The 16,887-nt window shown below is 40.4% G+C and overlaps 1 protein-coding gene across 4 annotated transcripts; it reads left to right on the top strand.

Annotated features, from left to right (window-relative positions):
• The first annotated feature begins 1,172 nt into the window (after positions 1–1,172).
• LOC104595232 (uncharacterized) lies at positions 1,173–9,991 on the top strand. 4 transcript variants are annotated; one of them, XM_088898456.1, is made up of 3 exons: positions 1,173–1,433; positions 1,520–3,015; positions 5,074–9,646. In XM_088898456.1, the coding sequence occupies exon 2, from the start codon at positions 1,830–1,832 to the stop codon at positions 3,012–3,014; it is 1,185 nt and encodes a 394-aa protein (XP_088754582.1). In that variant the 5' UTR covers positions 1,173–1,433; positions 1,520–1,829; the 3' UTR covers position 3,015; positions 5,074–9,646. The 4 variants fall into 4 exon arrangements, with proteins under 4 accessions (XP_088754582.1, XP_010254159.1, XP_010254158.1 ...); XM_010255857.3 differs by lacking the exon at positions 5,074–9,646 and adding an exon at positions 9,656–9,991 and having other exon boundaries at positions 1,174–1,433; XM_010255856.3 differs by lacking the exon at positions 5,074–9,646 and adding an exon at positions 9,653–9,991 and having other exon boundaries at positions 1,176–1,433.
• The last annotated feature ends 6,896 nt before the right edge of the window (positions 9,992–16,887 follow it).

Below are 16,887 nucleotides of genomic sequence, written 5' to 3'. Positions count from 1 at the left end.
GTTTATACATCGTGTGACGTCTACGCGTAGGCCAGACGCGACCTGGGTTTTCCTGGTTGAGCCGGGTGGCTGAACAAGTCCGACCCGTGAATCATCTGACTAGCTGCCCAGACCTCGGACTAAATCCACTTGGCTCGTCATGAACTCCCCACACCGGGTTAGGACCCCTGGCTCGGGGAGTGGGGGGCAATTGATGAAGGGTAATTTGGCCCGACCTAGTAATAAGGGACATGTGGACACGACCTAAACTAGCAGGCCGAGAACTCACTCTAACATGCCAAGTCCGCAACGGATCGAACTCGGATAACCAGACCACCTCGGGACAAGTCTACCTCGGGACGGGTATGCCTTGGTGCAAGGTTACATCAGGACCACCTCGGTCCCAAGGCACTTCGGCATTTATATCAGGCCGGATCTAATGAGCACGAGCTCAGGCAATGCTGACCAACCACCGCATGGCAACCCCGAAGATCTCGTCACCATACTCCACATCTTACGGGATCGTGCCTTGTAACGGCTATATTAGCTCACCCACTCCCCGATTCAGGCGAAAATGGGCAACCTTAACGGTTGGTGGCATTATCCCCACCTAACACGGAAATGGATCCCATCACAGCGGGGATCCAAGAACTACTCCACCAAACCCGCGAGGACTCCGGTATATAAAGACCTCACCCCCAGGGGCAAAAAAAGGCGTAATCTATGTTCTCTATCTCTCTCATAATCTATTATCATCTTCAAGCTCACTACTAAGTGCTAACTTAACTATCGGAGTGACCTCGCCGGGTAAGCTACCCCGAGTTCTTTGATTCATCTCTTGCAAGTTCCTCAGTTCCCATCGTTGCTGATAGCCAAATCACCTCCAACTGGGAGCACTCGGATTGCGCTATATCAGTAATATATTAATACCCGTTAATCTGTTTAACGTCAAGTTAATGACTTCGTGAGTTTTAGACATTTTTAAAAGTTGTGTTGAATTTAAGAGAAATTCTGAAAATTCATGATAAGTTTTAGACAATTTCCCATAATCTTTTCCAACAAAAGGGGTGACTCACGAATTGAAAGAATTTCCAAATCAGCAACTTGAGTGGAAGAGTCGAAGAGTTAAGGCATCTCCCAACTCCCATTAAGTTAGAATAAAATTCCCCAATTCTCTGTTTTGGTGCGTCCTCCACCAAGCCGACACCGTGTCCCACATACGAATAGCATTGGCGGAGCCGAACTGGGCATCGATCGTGATCGGACAAGAACATCAAGCTTTCTAATTACGTACGCTGCGTATTTTAGCACATGACCCTTCTTTTTCATCTCGACTCATCTTCTCCCCAGATGAGCCAAACTAGCGGCTCTCCTATTCTCTCTTATTGCCATCACCAAAACCCTAGAAGTAGTCCAAATGAGTGCCCTGTTACAAATAACAAGCAACCGAACAGGTTAGGGTTTCTCTAAACGATTTCTTTTTCCTCTTTTTTTTTTTTATTTCTTCCAATTCTTATTGATATTATCTTTAACCCTGCAGATAATAAATAAATTAGGGTTCTTCAAAAGTCAAAACTAGAAATTTGACTTCTTGAAAGCAAAAGGCAACGATCTTTGGGTTGGTTTCTGTGTTTGGTTTGCATTTACGGAGAGTTAGGGTTCTGGAAGGCCAGAAAGATGGGATCTTTAGGATAAGGAATTAGGGCCCTCTGATTGTTTGCTTCTTCTTTTTTGACTCAGCAGAAAGGAGCAATAAGTTCGCGAAGACAATAAATTATGGTTGCTGAGAGCGGAAAATAATTTGTTTTGGGCTTTCTTGGTTGTTGTTATTGGTCCTCAATTTTGTGGAAATGGACGACACAGAGGACGATGCGAGGTATCCTCCAAATCCTTATCCTGGAAATCATCATCAGAGCTACGGTTCTTCGCACCGCCCGAAACTCCCGGTGCGAAACGCCTCTTATCCACAGACTGTTGGTAATGAATATGGTGATGAAGACGAAGAGGAAGAAGAAGAGGAGGAAGAGGAAGAAGAGGAGGAAGAGGAGGAAGAGGAAGAAGCAGGTGTGCAGCGGGTTACGGAAGAGGCAGAAGAAGATGAAGATGAAGAGGAGGAAGATGACGATGACGAGGACGATGATGATGGTGGCAATTATCGTAGGAGGATTGAGGTCGACGAAGAATCTGAGAGGCACAGAAAGAAGCGAAAACTTAAGAATTTGGGTTATGAGTTTGCCCCCAGGATAGCAGCGCCATCTGCTGCTGCTGCTGCTCCAAAACCATCCTTTGGTGGCCGGAATTCCCCAGCTGATTGGACAGAACATGCGACCTTTGTTTTACTAGATGCTTGGGGTGATCGATTTCTTCAGCTTGGAAGAAAGAGTCTTCGATCTGATGAATGGCATGAAGTTGCAAATAAGGTCTCTGAAGAGTCAAATACAATTAGGACAGATACTCAATGTCGCAATCGTTTGGATACATTGAAGAAGAAATACAAAAAGGAGAAGATGAAGTTAGCTGAGACCGGTAATACAACCAGTAAATGGGTTTATTTTAAGAAAATGGATATGCTCATGACATCATCAGCACGTCAACCTGGATTGTCATGTGGACTGGATTCAGGTGAGTATGTCTTTATGAACCCCAGAGTTTATCTGAATCGTGCCAATGGGTTGGATGAGATGAGGGACAGCCCTGGGAATTCAGAATCATCAGAGGGTGACGAGGATGATTCAGATGGCCTTCCACCTAATAGACCAAGATTTGGAGATGATACTGGAGGAAGTTCTTCCTTTAGGTTGCTTGCTGATTCTATTCAGAAATTTGGGGAGATTTATGAGAAGATTGAGAATAGTAAGAGGCAGCAGATGCTAGAATTGGAAAAAATGAGGATGGAATTCCATAGAGATTTGGAATTGCAGAAGAGGCAGATCTTAGAGAGGGCACAGGCTGAGATTGCAAAAATACGGCAGGGTGATCGTGATGATGACGATGAAGATGACATTGATGTCTCTACTGAGAACATTAGTGGGTGATGTATGTTCTTTTCAACTGTTTGTTTTCTTTCCTCTCAATTTTAAATCTCAATGATCTTGTTTCACATGTTGAATTGCTTGCATTGTTGTATATTAGCAACTCAATTGTTCTCCTTTGGTTCTTCATAATGGATCCAGATCTGTTTGAAATTACAATATCTAAAAATGTTATTAGGTATCCTAGGAAATAGAAGAAAAATCCCTTACTTTGAGTGCTTGTCTTCTTCCTCATCATTTATAATACAAATCTATCCACCATTTGTTTGGTGGTACCTTTCCTTGTGTAGTTCTTTCTATGCATTTGGCCCTTGTTTGGGGAATAATTTCTTTTACACAACTATGGACTATTTATGCTGCAGACTCTAAATGTAGCGGTGGCAGTTTTTGTCCAAGTATTTTCAGGGATCAATATCTATGTACAATGGACTAGGTCCTCTATGTCTTATTCCTATCTCTGTGAACCATCTGAACACTCCTGATCAAAACTCGTAAATTGAACATTGGTTCATTTCTTTTCCTACTTATTTCCCCTCCATCTATTAGATACATGGGATGAAGAGTCTGGTTCACTTTGGAATGGCAGAGAATGAATAAGTTGCATCAAACAGATACGATAACAGACTTATAATGCCCCAAGCATGAACCTTTCTTCATCCTTTAAGCTACTAAAGGATGTAACAATTTTCCTCAAAGCATGTTAGAGGCTAATCTTTATATTAACAAAGATAAATATTGTTACTGGGAATTTGATGGAATGCCAATTTGGTGCAAAAACAACTCTTGGCTCAAGCATATCGAGGATGATTGGCACAAAAAAAATGAAGATGTGCTATATTTGTATTTGTGTTATGGGAGACTGGTCTATTCTGTTCTTCTGGAACTTGCCTTTGTTCATTTGCTCTGTGATATTCTATGCTTGAACTCCATTTTTTGTTTACCTTGGTGTTTGGTTACCATATCTTTGATCAAGAGTATGCTGTGCTTCTATTTGTGGTAGATGTGTCCGGTTGCACCTTTCCTTTTTAACTCTGCTGTTGGCTTCTCTTGGATATATGGTGATTAGTTTTACCAGGACACATCAAAACTAGTGGGTGGAACAATGTTTGCACTTGTGGATACTGTGCCAAACTTGACACTTGACATGACACTTTTTGTAAACATGCTGATGAAGCTCAATTCAAGTTAGCAGGAAATTTGGCACTTAGCAAGTCTTAGTTAGACAAGGTTTTATAGGAAAGAATAGATCCAATAAGGTTTCATTGCAGTATTTTTAGGAATATATAATATAATATTTACTTATGGCAATGGGTGGAACAATGTTTACACTTGTGGATACTGTGCCAAACTTGACACTTCTTGTAAATATGCTGATGAAGCTCAATTCAAGTTAGTAGGAAATTTGGCACTTAGCAAGTCTTAGTTAGACAAGGTTTTATAGGAAAGAATAGATCTATTAAGGTTTCATTGCAATATTTTTAGGCAATATATAATATAGTATTTACTTATGGCAATGTTCCATTGCTTTGATTTCTAGAGGTTGACATGCTGGACACTTGAGTTCTTGGCTCATGTGCCTCATACTAAGAAGCATACCATACTTCAAATTAAGCTTCTTTTTGTGATATTATTACTTGATTCTCCCATTACAGCCGCTTGTCTTTTTTTTTTTTTCTCTTCTTTTGTTTTCTCTGTAGGGGGATATTACATTGTATTTTAAATTAAACGGAAGGAGGTCAGCAATTATCAGTATTTACACAAATGTTGTTCTCCTAATGCTCTGATGTTTGGAAATGGCTCTGAACCATTGTTTAGAAAACCAATTGGACTGGATGGTTAGACCAGTTGAACCGTGGCTTGGGACCTTGGCCGGTTTGGTTTTGCCCCTGCTTTTACCAAAAAACTAGTGAACCAGAAAACCAGTCCCAATTTCATGGAACCACCTAGGTCTTTAACCATTTGAAATTTTAAAATGTGTTTAATGAGATTTGAACCCACGACCTCTTATTTTTATATATTGCTTAATTATCATTTAATCCACGGAATTTTTATATTTTGTCAGCCTGATTTGGTGGATTTGGCCCTCCAATGATATTGTGACACGTGGCATCTCGGAACAACTGGGTGATACCCGGAACCACTTAGGCAACAACTTAGCCAAGATGATGGTGTCCCGAACTGGTGACCCGGCACAAGCGTTGACCTAGTGACCTGGCACAGGCGCCGACCTGGCGACCTAGCACAGGCGCCGACCTGGCGATCTGTTACAGGTGCCAACCTGGCGACCTGGCACAGACGCCGAACTAGCGACCTGGCACAGACGCCGACCTGGCGACCCGGCACAGGCGCCGAACTAGCGACCTGGCAACCTGGCACAGGGGCCGAACTAGCGACCTCGACCACAATTCAGGTTGGCTAGAAGCACCTCGTCCAGGGTCGGCCTGCAGCACCTCATCACTAGCCAAAGTGACATCGACGCAAGGAGCGACCTCCCTTGAGGGTGTGCCGGCCTGATTGAGGTCCAGGTGGCGACCTGCAAGACGCGCTCGCTGACAAATTCGGCATGCATATCCCAACACTCCCACGATCCTTGGAAGGTGGCCCACGTATCGAACGTTTCGGAGGGTGGTCAAGGTGCATGGCGATTGCCTCCGGGAATCTCAAACCACTTACACGACCTCGTGGAAATCTCGGATGCAGTGCTTGAAGCCTACGCCAAACAATGCCTATATAAAGGCACCAACCCCAATGGCATAGGAGGGGGGGGGGGGCAAGTAAGCACATTCTAGCTCTCATACTTTGTGATTTTTCAGCTTGCAATCTACTATGAGAGTACTAACTTGATCATCGGAGCGACCTCACCGGGTTAGTCACCCCGGGTCCTCTGACATTGATTCCTTGTAGGTCTCTAAAGAACTACGAAGCTCAACAATCAATGTAGCTCGGCCCTCTGGTCAGCTTGGCACCTAATATGCAGCTCGACACCTAATCTATAGCTCTACCTAGTCAGCTCGGCACCTATCTTGCCCCTAGTTCGGCACCTAGTCCACTCCCAGCTCGGCCAGGTCCTCACCCAACAAAATTCTCTACTTCGGCCTCTGAGTCATCGACCACTTGGAAGTAGACCGGATGACGAGGTACTTAGCCCAAAAAATTGATCCATCAATTGGCGCCGTCTGTGGGAAACACTACAAGAAGCTAAGTTCTCACCTTTTAGAAACTAAAACTCTCACTTTCTAGTTTCCATTTTTTATGAACTCAAAGACTAAGCAGGAAGTTGATGGCCAACAGACTTAGCAGCTCTGCTGACTTTATTTCAACTCAAATAAAACCTCATCAGTCCTCTTCGCGAGGTACCCGCTACAAGATGAGCTCTCCGTGGCTTTTGGCGGCCAACGGACTGCACGGACGCCTCTGCCGGTCAAGCCTTCCAAGGCTCCTGTGCGAGCTGGTGACCTAAAGTCAGTAGTGCTGCCCCCATAGGTCAATCTCCCCGTAGCCTCTTGTAGGAGTGAGTGACCGGCGTCACTAACGAGGCTGATGCAGCGTAGTCGTAGCTCTAAAGTGTCGAACTGATAAAAGACCTCGGCACCGCATAAGACCCAGTCGCCTCTTCGGCATGGGCAAAATCAAGGAGAGTGGACTATGAGTCGCTCCCAGAGCCTAAGGGCTAAACTGTCGAACTGATAAAAGACCTTGGCACCGCATAAGACCCAGTCGCCTCTTCGGCATGGGCAAACTCAAGGAGAGTGGACTACGAGTCGCTCCCAGAGCCTAGGGGCTAAAGTGCTGAATTGATAAAAGACATCGACACCACGTGGGACCCAGTTGCCTCTTTTGCATGGGCGAAATATAAAGCAATTCGCATTCAACACGAGAAAACAAAGGCTCCGCATCAAACTCACTAGCTAGGGCCAGTTCGAAGGACACTGCGTCGAAGTCTACCTAGGTGGAGTGACCTGATAGCAGTCACACAAAACCCTCTTAAGGACGGCATGATGAGCTTCACTCTTGAGATACTTAGTCGGATCGCAAAACCTCTTGATGGTAACATCCCTAATAAGGTAGATGTCCTCGGGGTACCTACTCCACCTCTCACGCAAATGAATTCGCTCTCGTGCCCCGAAAATAAAGATGGCGAGGTCTTGCACAATGATGCAAATACTTGGACTCTTTCGACCTGAGAAGCAAATTGGATCGACGCTTACGAGCTAATCGAATTGGTCATTCCAGGCCAAAAGGAGCAATCTACTCCCTTTGCCAAGTTACTTTCAGCTCGGGAGTGGGGGGCAATTGATGAGGGCGGATTTGGCCCCCCAATGACATTGTGACACGTGGCATCTCGGAACAACTGGGTGATACCCGGAACCACTTAGGCAACAACTTAACCAAGATGATGGTGTCCCGAACTAGCGACCTGGCACAGGTGCCGAACTGGCGACCTCGACCACAATTCAGGTCGGCTAGAATCACCTCGTCCAGGGCCGGCCTGCAGCACCTCATCACTAGCCGAAGTGACCTCGGTGCAAGGAGCGACCTCTCTCGAGGGCGTGCCGGCCTGATTGAGGTCTAGGTGGCGACCTGTGAGACGTGCTCGTTGACAAATTCGGCATTTATATCCCAACACTCCCATGATCCTTGGAAGTTGGCCCATGTACCGAACGTTTCGGAGGGTGGTCAACGTGCATGGCGGTTGCCTCCGGGAATCTCGAACCACTTAGATGACCTTGCAGAAATCTCGGATGCGGTGCGTGAAGCCCACGCCAAACAATGCCCTATATAATGGCACCAACCCCAATGTTATAGGGGGGGGGCAAGTAAGCACATTTTAGCTCTCATACTTTGTGATTTTTCAACTCGCAATCTACTATGAGAGTACTAACTAAATCATCGGAGCGACCTCGCCGGGTTAGTCACCCCAGGTCCTCTGACATTGATTCCTTGCAGGTCTCTAAAGAACTACGAAGCTCAACAATCAATGCAGCTTAGCCCTCTGGTCAGCTTGACACTTAATATGTAGCTCGACACCTAATCTGCAACTCTACCCAGTCAACTCGACATCTAGCCTGCCCCCAACTCGGCCTAGTCAGCTCGACATCCAAGTCCTCACCCAACAAAATTCTCCACTTCGGGCTCTGAGTCATTGGCCACTTGGAAGCAGACCGAATGACGAGGTACTTAGCCCAAAAAATTGATCCATCAGTCAGACCAGTTGAACCGTGTCCTAGGACCTTGGCTGGTTTGGTTTTGCCCCAATAATTGCTTTTACCAAAAAACTGGTGAACCAGAAAAACCGGTCCCAATTTCATGTTACCACCTGGGTCTTTAACCAATTGAAATTTTAAAATGTGTTTAATAAGATTTGAAACCACGATCTCTTATTTTTATATATTGCTTAATTATCATTTAATCCACCCACCTTTTAACTTGTGTTAATTAATGAATCTTTATTGTATATATTACATGGTTTGAAGAAAATGTAAGTTAAGAAACTTGAACCTTAGTTATTTGCTTTAAAAATTAAAGAACTTGCCATCCATACACCATATTTAAGATTATATATTGCTTAATTACCATTAGTCCATTCACCTCTTAACTTGTGTTAATTAATGATTCTTTATTGTATATAACTATATATTGCTTTATTATGTATGTAGTTTGAAGAAGATGCAAGTTAGGAGACTTAAACTCTAGTTATTTGCTTTAAAAATTAAGGAAGTTGCCATCCATACATTATATTTAATTATATTAAAAGTTATAAAATATATTATTATATAGTATTTATATGACTTGTAATATATATGTATATGGCATGTCATCACAGTTCGACCCTGGTTGAACCTCTCACCCGTGAACTTCTCCCTTTTTTCGTTCTATGCTCGGTCCGGTTCCTTGTTTCTTTCTCATATCTCTTTTGAAAATTTGTCTGAATTTAGTTTTTTTTATTATTGTTTTATCTGCGTATCCTTTTTGGGAGCTCGTCAGTGAAAGAAATGCCCGACATGTCAAAGTTTTGTGTTAGTATAGAGGCTTTGGGTCCCAGACCATATCTTTATGGGTGGATTGCATTTTTTAGAGCCATATTCTGAAGTAATTTTTTCGAGCCATAGCTTTGATTTGACATCGTATTCTGGAGTTGAGGTTACTTCTTTCATTAGACTTAATGCCAAAGGGTTAGTTACAACTGCTACCCTGATTAAATGGTGAGTGATTGGGTTCCAAGTCTTAGACAGCTTTATTCTAGGTTCCACCAAGAATGCTGTAATGCTTCATTTTTTTGTGATAAATTTATCTATAGAACCAAGACATGCGAGTGATAGAAGACATTTGTGGCTGCCTTTTCACCGGCATAAGGTGCTTGGGTTTAAGGTCCTTCCTGGATACATGTTACACCACATATTCATCTTGTCTTATAATCCCTTAGTGCTGATTATTTTTATGTTACTAAATTTACCAAGGTAGTGCTGATTGTAATCATAGAGTTTACCTTTTCCTTTCTCCCTAGCCATCTATGTTTGTTAAGATCATTATTGTGACTGATCATTTCTGTTGGATGGATATGATTTTGGTTGTTTCTAATAACCCTTTACAGAGGTACATTTGCTCACATGCTAAACAGAATGTCATGTGAATTTGTTTAGTAGATACTGGTTGAAACGAGAGAGATGATGCCTGAACCAGAGCCAATTCTGCAAAAGAAAAATCTTTGGACTCAACACGCAGAAATGGATAGAATATCAACTTTAAGCAGGCAGTGGGAGCACCGAAGCAGTTCCAGTGCAGATGCTTTGAGCAGTTTTATGTAATGTAATCGGCTTTGAAGCCTTGTACTAAACAAATTTGTATGCTTTGGGCAATTTTATGCTTTGGAATGATGGATGGTCCATGAACCTACATTGTTATTTATGTTGGCTGTTCACATTTGTATACTCTTCACTTATCTTGGCTTGTTCCAATGTAAGTGATGTTTTTGGTATTCATGGTTGAGTTGCTGTCTTGCTGATGCGATTAACTCCAGATTCTGCGGAATTGGACGGGGCATTGACCCGGAAAAGGGAGGGTTTATTGGTCTCAGAGGTTCAATTGATGGTGTAATATATAGGGTAAATTAGGGGTGAGCAAATGGATAGGTTCTACCCAGAGTCGAATAGAACCGATTTTGAACTGGTCTTGAACCAACCTTGCCTGATCTGTTACAAGATAGGGTCTAGATTGAAATTATTGGAACCAACCCCCACCTAGGTTGGTTCTAGGGGCTAGGGATTTACACCCTATTCAAACTGATCTAATGAATCAGCCTTGGTGGAATTAGCCTTGGAACCAAACTTGTCTTGAAATAAACCCCTAAAAAATTTTAAGGATATGAAGATTTAAACCCAATCATGGTTACAAACAAGGTTCAAAATATTGGTAGGGGCGTGTTGGGTGAATCGATATTGCTTTTTGTTATGTTTTTTTTTTTCTTTTTCGCAACCGGTTCAGGGGGCTGGTTTAGGGCTCCACCTCCTGAACCGGTCAGACCCCCGATACACCCATCGTAGGGGCATATCGAAGGGGTCCTGAAACGATACGTATTGGCCAATACGGGCCAATACTTTGAACCTTGGTTACAAATGTCATGGTATTACTTGACCATTGATATCATTTGTTTTCGTTCTAATTAAATGTGTATAATAAATATTGTAAAAAGTAATATTTAGTAAACTTATAATGACAAATCTTAAACCATATATTAATATATTATGATAATCTTTATATTAAATTGCTCAATTTAACCAATAAAGATAATATAAGTTTTAAACTATACAAATTAAGTTTTTAAAGGACATGTTTTATTTTTTTTAAGGGGGAGAGTACAAAAAGAACACGTTCCATGGGTAGACCCTGGAACTGACCTTAGAACCACCAAAGCCAAAACTGACCTTCATAGGGTAGGTTCCAGTTCCAAAAACATGGAACCGGCCCCTATAGGAGATCAGCTTCCATTAGGGCAATCCTGTGCCCACACCGATCTAACAGCCTTTCCCAACCTTGCGTTGGGAGTATCTCCCCTTGAAATGAAGCACATCAGTACGGAGATATTCTCAATGCAAGGCAGTAAAGGCTGCTCGAATGGACTTTGCCCTAACTAAAGCTGAACTTCCCCTATAGGGTAGGTTCTAGGTTTTGCCATGGAACCAAACCGAACCAATCCATACTCACCCCTAAGGTAAATTGTTGAAACCTCTTCTATGTCTTACCATTGTTGAAACCCCTAAAGTTTGGTACTTGCAATCGCCTCCCCTGAACTTTCTGACATAGTTGTAAATAGACCTTGTTAGAATCCTCTAACAAAGAGACACAAAAATGTTTGAAATACCCATGCGATTAGTATTGAGGTTGGCTTTTACAAAATAAAACAATACAAACTCCTTTTTTTTTTTGCTTCATGGGGCTACACAATGGGGGTAGCCCATCCCCCTCCCTTAAACAAGTCAAAGAACCTACCAACTGAGCCACCATCAGTTGGTTACAACAAAAAGAGAGAGGGGGGGGGGGGTGAATTTAAAGTTTGGGAAATAAATCAATTTCAGAAAAGAGATTGGAAAGGATTTGGGCTAACAACAAGAGAAAATTTGGAAAATAAACATTTTGTTAAAAAATAATTGCATGGGTATTTTAATCTACATGCAATTATGTCAAGAAGTTCATGGAAGATGAACTTTAATTTTTTACTATAATGTATTATATTATTTTAGTTTTAATTTATTAATATAAAAAAGTAGGATTTGAGTGCAAAAAAGATTTTTTTAATAAAAATATCAGAGAAAATATCATAAATCATGAAAGCTTACCAAAATAAAAAAAATTTGCCCCAATCGAACAAAATTACAGTCACTAGAAGTTTGCATTATATTTAAAAAATTTAGAAAACTTGGTTTTCTGAAATTAGGGTTGGTTCATTGATTTTTTTTGGTTGGACCTATTGAGTCAATGGTTTTGGCTGGTTTTTTAACATATATAGTTTTCGAGTATTGTTAAAGCCAGCCAATGCCCACGTCTTGGTTAAGCAGTTTGACTGGCTAATCACGGGGAACATCTACCAATGACAAGTATGGGAGATGTTCCCAATGCATGCTGAGATGTGCATGTGGGGTGCCTGTCGGGCACTAATGTGAGCTCCTTAGAGCTACAGGAGATCCGTGTAACGATGATTACAGTACAAAAAATTCAACTTCGTTCTAGAGGGATAGTTGGAACCATGGTTTTTAAAAACAAACCAGTGACCGAATCGGTCAGGGGTCCGGTTACCGGTTCGAACGGTCCGACCGTTCGACCCAAACGGCTAGCCTGTTCTGACAAAAAATAAGAAAATTTTTAAAAAATTAAAAAATTAGAAAACAGTCAAAACTGTTCAAACGGTTCGAATGGTTAACCTGTCGGTTCAGCGGTTTGCTGACCAAAATCAACGGTTTTGAGAGAAAATGCGGTTTTGAAGGAAAACGGAACCGGTCAGGTGATCGGTTCCCAGTTTTTCCAATCCGACCGTCCGATCTGGTCCGATCCAATTTTGAAAACAGTGGTTGGAACGTATGTACATGTACCGTGTATATATCTTTGAATGATACAACTATAAAAGTCTATACATGTTACAACTGCACATCAGGAACATCTTCATATTTGTATGTTATTATTCATGAGAGATGTTTCCAATATACGGTGGGATATGGCTATGAATTTGGTGTGAGGAGCATTCTACGAGGAACAGATCCCAATTCCTTCTTTCGTGGATAGTGCCCCTAGAGTCCTAGTGGGAATGACTTCTTATGCCAATGTGCTAAGTCCGGATCTGCTTCTCATAGAAGGCACTTTACATGGACCTCACAGCCCCATCTCACCGTGTATTGAGAAACATCTCCTGTACTTTGTGTTATTATTGATGGGGAGAGGTTTCCAATTCAGGATGGGATGGAGTTGTGAGGTGCACCCTGTGAGGAGCAGATCCCGAATCCAATGTGCTTAGGCCAGAAAGCTTGGGCTTGTTCCTCACAAGGGGATGCCTCACACCATCCTCACAATGGTTGGTTGCACCACACATCTCTGGGTTCATGTGGCCATGTGGGAACAAAACACAAGCGGAGGGGGAGCAAACGTTGTTAGCATGGACACTACTCTCCCAACCTAAGTTTGATAGTTTTGCATTTGGTGCTCAAAACCTCTCATCCCTGTTTCTTCTCTCTTCGTGAAGGACCCAAACCCTCTTTTTTTTTTCAGGTCAGGACCCAAACCTCTCATCTCTCCGACGGGAATTAATCTCACCAGTGAGAAAAAACACCAACAAATTGATTACGACGATTCAAACCCAAGTAAATTTCTCCCAAAAACAAAAAGCTGTTGAGAAATCTGTCTCTCCTGTTGGGAATTTTTGTTTCTCTTTTTCAACTGTAGAATACTCCCACTGACGACCATTTCCAAAGTCTCATCTCGCAGGTGACCATCGGAGATTGCAACCGGTGGAGGGAGGGCTTCAGTCCTGACCTAAAGAGAGCAGACACAGAGGTGAATGTTTTGGGCACCAAATGCAAAACCATCGAACTTAGGTTGGAGGAGTAAGGGCTTGTCCATGCTAACAAAGTTTGCTCCTCTGCTCGTATTTTACTCCCATACGAACCTGGAAACGCGTGACACAATCAGCCATTATAAGGACAGTGTGAGGCGCCCGCTTGTGAGAATAGATCAGGACTCTTTAGTTGAGATGTTGGGTAATCAGAGCCCGGCCCAATTACTCGACCTTTTAATTAAGGTGGCATTTGATAAATCTGAAAAGTTAAAAAGATATTAAAAATGTCTGAAATCTGAAAAAAGGTATAGATGCTTTTTTACTTTTTAGAGGATTTAAATTCATAAGTTTGTTTGTGTTAGATCAACCCTTTACCGTTTTACCATATAAAATTTATTGATTTTATTATTTTACCTTTAGAACATACTATTTATAAATGTTGAGTTCAATTTACATGATCTCATAAAAAATCATTTTCAACCTCAAAATAATATTGAAACAATACAAATAATAAATAATAAATTAATAAATGAAACAATTAAAATTAAAAAATTAATTAATGACTATAAAAATATTAAAATAATTAATAATTTACATAAATAAAAATTAAAATAATTTTAAAAAATTAATGAAATCATTAAAAATTACTAGTTAATAAAATAATTAATAAATAACACAAGTAAATTTAATAAAAAATAATTAATGTTTAATAAAAAATATTAAAATAATTAATAATTAATAAAAATAATTTATATTAAATATTTTTACTCACCGAACCACCACTGTTGCATGTTGTAGCGGCGGTGGTAGTGGTGAAAACACTGGGGAGAGAGAGAGAGAGAGAGAGAGAGAGAGCGAGAGAGAGAGAGAGGGAGGGAGAGAGAGCGAGAGCGAGAGCCGCCGCTGCAAGTTGCAGCAGCAGTGGCGGTGGTGGGAACATATGGGGGAGAGAGAGATAGAGAGAGAGAGAGAGAGATCCGCTGCAACTTGCAGCGACGGTGGTGGTGGTAGGAACATAGGAGAGAGAGAGAGAGAGAGGTTCTTCCTCCCTGAGCGAAAGTGAGAGAGGTGTTCTTCCTCCCTGTTAAATGATTAGGTTTTTTTGGATTTGGGGGTAATCAAGGGTAACGTGCATCATTTCTAAAAAAATAGAATGGTAGATTCGACCTTGCACCGGCTCTGAAACGCATCTGACTGCGTTAAGAGCTGGCCCAAGGTCTATTATTTTCAGATCTGAATATAAGATTAAGCCATGTTTAAAGGTAAAACCAAACAAGAGGAGAGATCTGAAAAACAATATTTTCAGATTCAGACCTCTAAAAAGTACAATCAAATGACCCTGTATTAATATATAACCAATCAAGTCGTATTCATCAAAACTCAAGAGAAAGGGAGAAAGTGTTGATTGATCAAAGACATGGTTTAAAATATTGATTTATCGTACAATGTGTATTTTTTTATCATCGTACAATATGTATTGGTTTCTAAAGTCAGCGATATGTTAGATAATCATAATCATGCATTCTAGTGCTTTTAAATATTAATAGCCGCTCTATTAAATATATTGTTGAAGCATCAAGCTGAGATAATCAATAAACAATGAGAATTGACCCGTTTTGAGTATCCAGCAACCAGCCTATACTCACAAGCTTGGTAATTAAAGTGACAACGGGATTTCTTGCAAGTAAAAATTCTGCATATACCATAAAATAAAAGCACAGGAATCTAACTACATGTTGATATGCCTAAATATGATTAAGAGTATTTGCTTGTATGAGATTTGGACTCATTAAAGTGGGGCAAAATTTTCTAACTTGTATCGCACGCCCTAGACCCTAATCCCATGCATGATCATAGAATAGTGTATAATATATGCATATGTGGAGAAGGATGGCTAATGAAGTTAGAGTCGGTTTGGTTTGTAGTTAGAATCAGAACTGGAATGATTTATTCGTATAGTCTGTTTGGTTCAGACAGGAATGAGAATGGGAATTGGAATCAGAAAGAACGAGATTTCATTCCCATTTGCAACAAAGATATAATATCTGTTATGTAAAATCTTTCTCTATTTAAATATCTCTCAGCCATCTATTATTGGATCCAAAGATATAATATTATATCTAGCTTTTATTAACAAGATGTATTTATTTTTTCAGGAAATTGTTAACATGGAGGGTATTGAAAATATATACTTTGGATTTTGATGATGACTGTTGAACATCATAGAGCGAAATGATTTTTTTTTGTTATATTTTTTGTTCATTTTTGAACTATCCATTATGGATCTATGACCTGAAAGTTACAGATGTATATATAAACATTTTATGATAAATTTGTTTTATATGAAAATGATTTATTTGGTTAAATTTCATAATTATTTGATTTTTTTAATTAAATATATAATATGCATTTGATTTAAAGGGCATGATGAAATTAATATTTATTGATACAGGTCCATTTATCATTATATAATAAACAACATATTTTTTGTTGCTTCATTTTATTATTTTTTAGCATGCATGTATAAATTTATTTAGACATTTAGTGGCGCTCGTAAATGCCACTAAATCCTAAACGAATTGATTGATTAAGACTTTTTAGTGGCAATTATAAATTCCACTATACAGATAAATGTTTTTTGACATTAAAAAATGCCGTTATATAAAAAAATAAATGCTATTATATTGTTATTTGCTAGCTTTTATGGTAACCTTCTAGTGGCATTTATAATTGCCACTATAGTGGTTGCTATTTAGTGGCACTAAGAATTGCCAATATATGCTATCATTAAATTTAAAAATGGCATTTGAAACTATCACTAAAGGATGAATAAAATGCCATTAAAAATAGTTTTTATAGGCATTTATATAAGTGCCACTAGAATTTGGATAAACGCCATTGAAAGCAAGTTTTATTGGCATTTATTTCAGTGCCACTAAAAATTGGATAAACGCCACTAAAACTTTTACCGACTCAAATATCGATGGCATAATTTGAAAACGTCATAATAGCCTTTAGTGGCATTTTTACCTATCTTTAGCGGCATTTGAAAATGCCACTAAAAATCACTTTTCTTATAGTTCCACTCACTCAAATGGGGGAATGCCATTCCAACATTTATGGGAATGGGATTTCAATTCTGCCTAACCAAACAATTCGAATCAAAATACCCCATTTTGATTCCAATTCCAAACCCCTATGAACAAAATAGACTATGGGATATCTGGACCGGTGGTGGGTTGTAGGTTCACCCAGTGGTTAGTGTGATAAAAACGTTGAAAAAAGCTAAAAACCTAGGATGGTTCACCCGGTTGAAAACACTGGTACATAGCAGGC

This window comes from Nelumbo nucifera, chromosome 2 (genome assembly GCF_055504915.1).
Source record: "Nelumbo nucifera cultivar China Antique chromosome 2, China Antique-T2T, whole genome shotgun sequence".
Classification (NCBI taxonomy): domain Eukaryota; kingdom Viridiplantae; phylum Streptophyta; class Magnoliopsida; order Proteales; family Nelumbonaceae; genus Nelumbo; species Nelumbo nucifera.
Note: the sequence above shows the minus strand (reverse complement) of the source record. Positions and strands in the feature narration are given on the sequence as shown.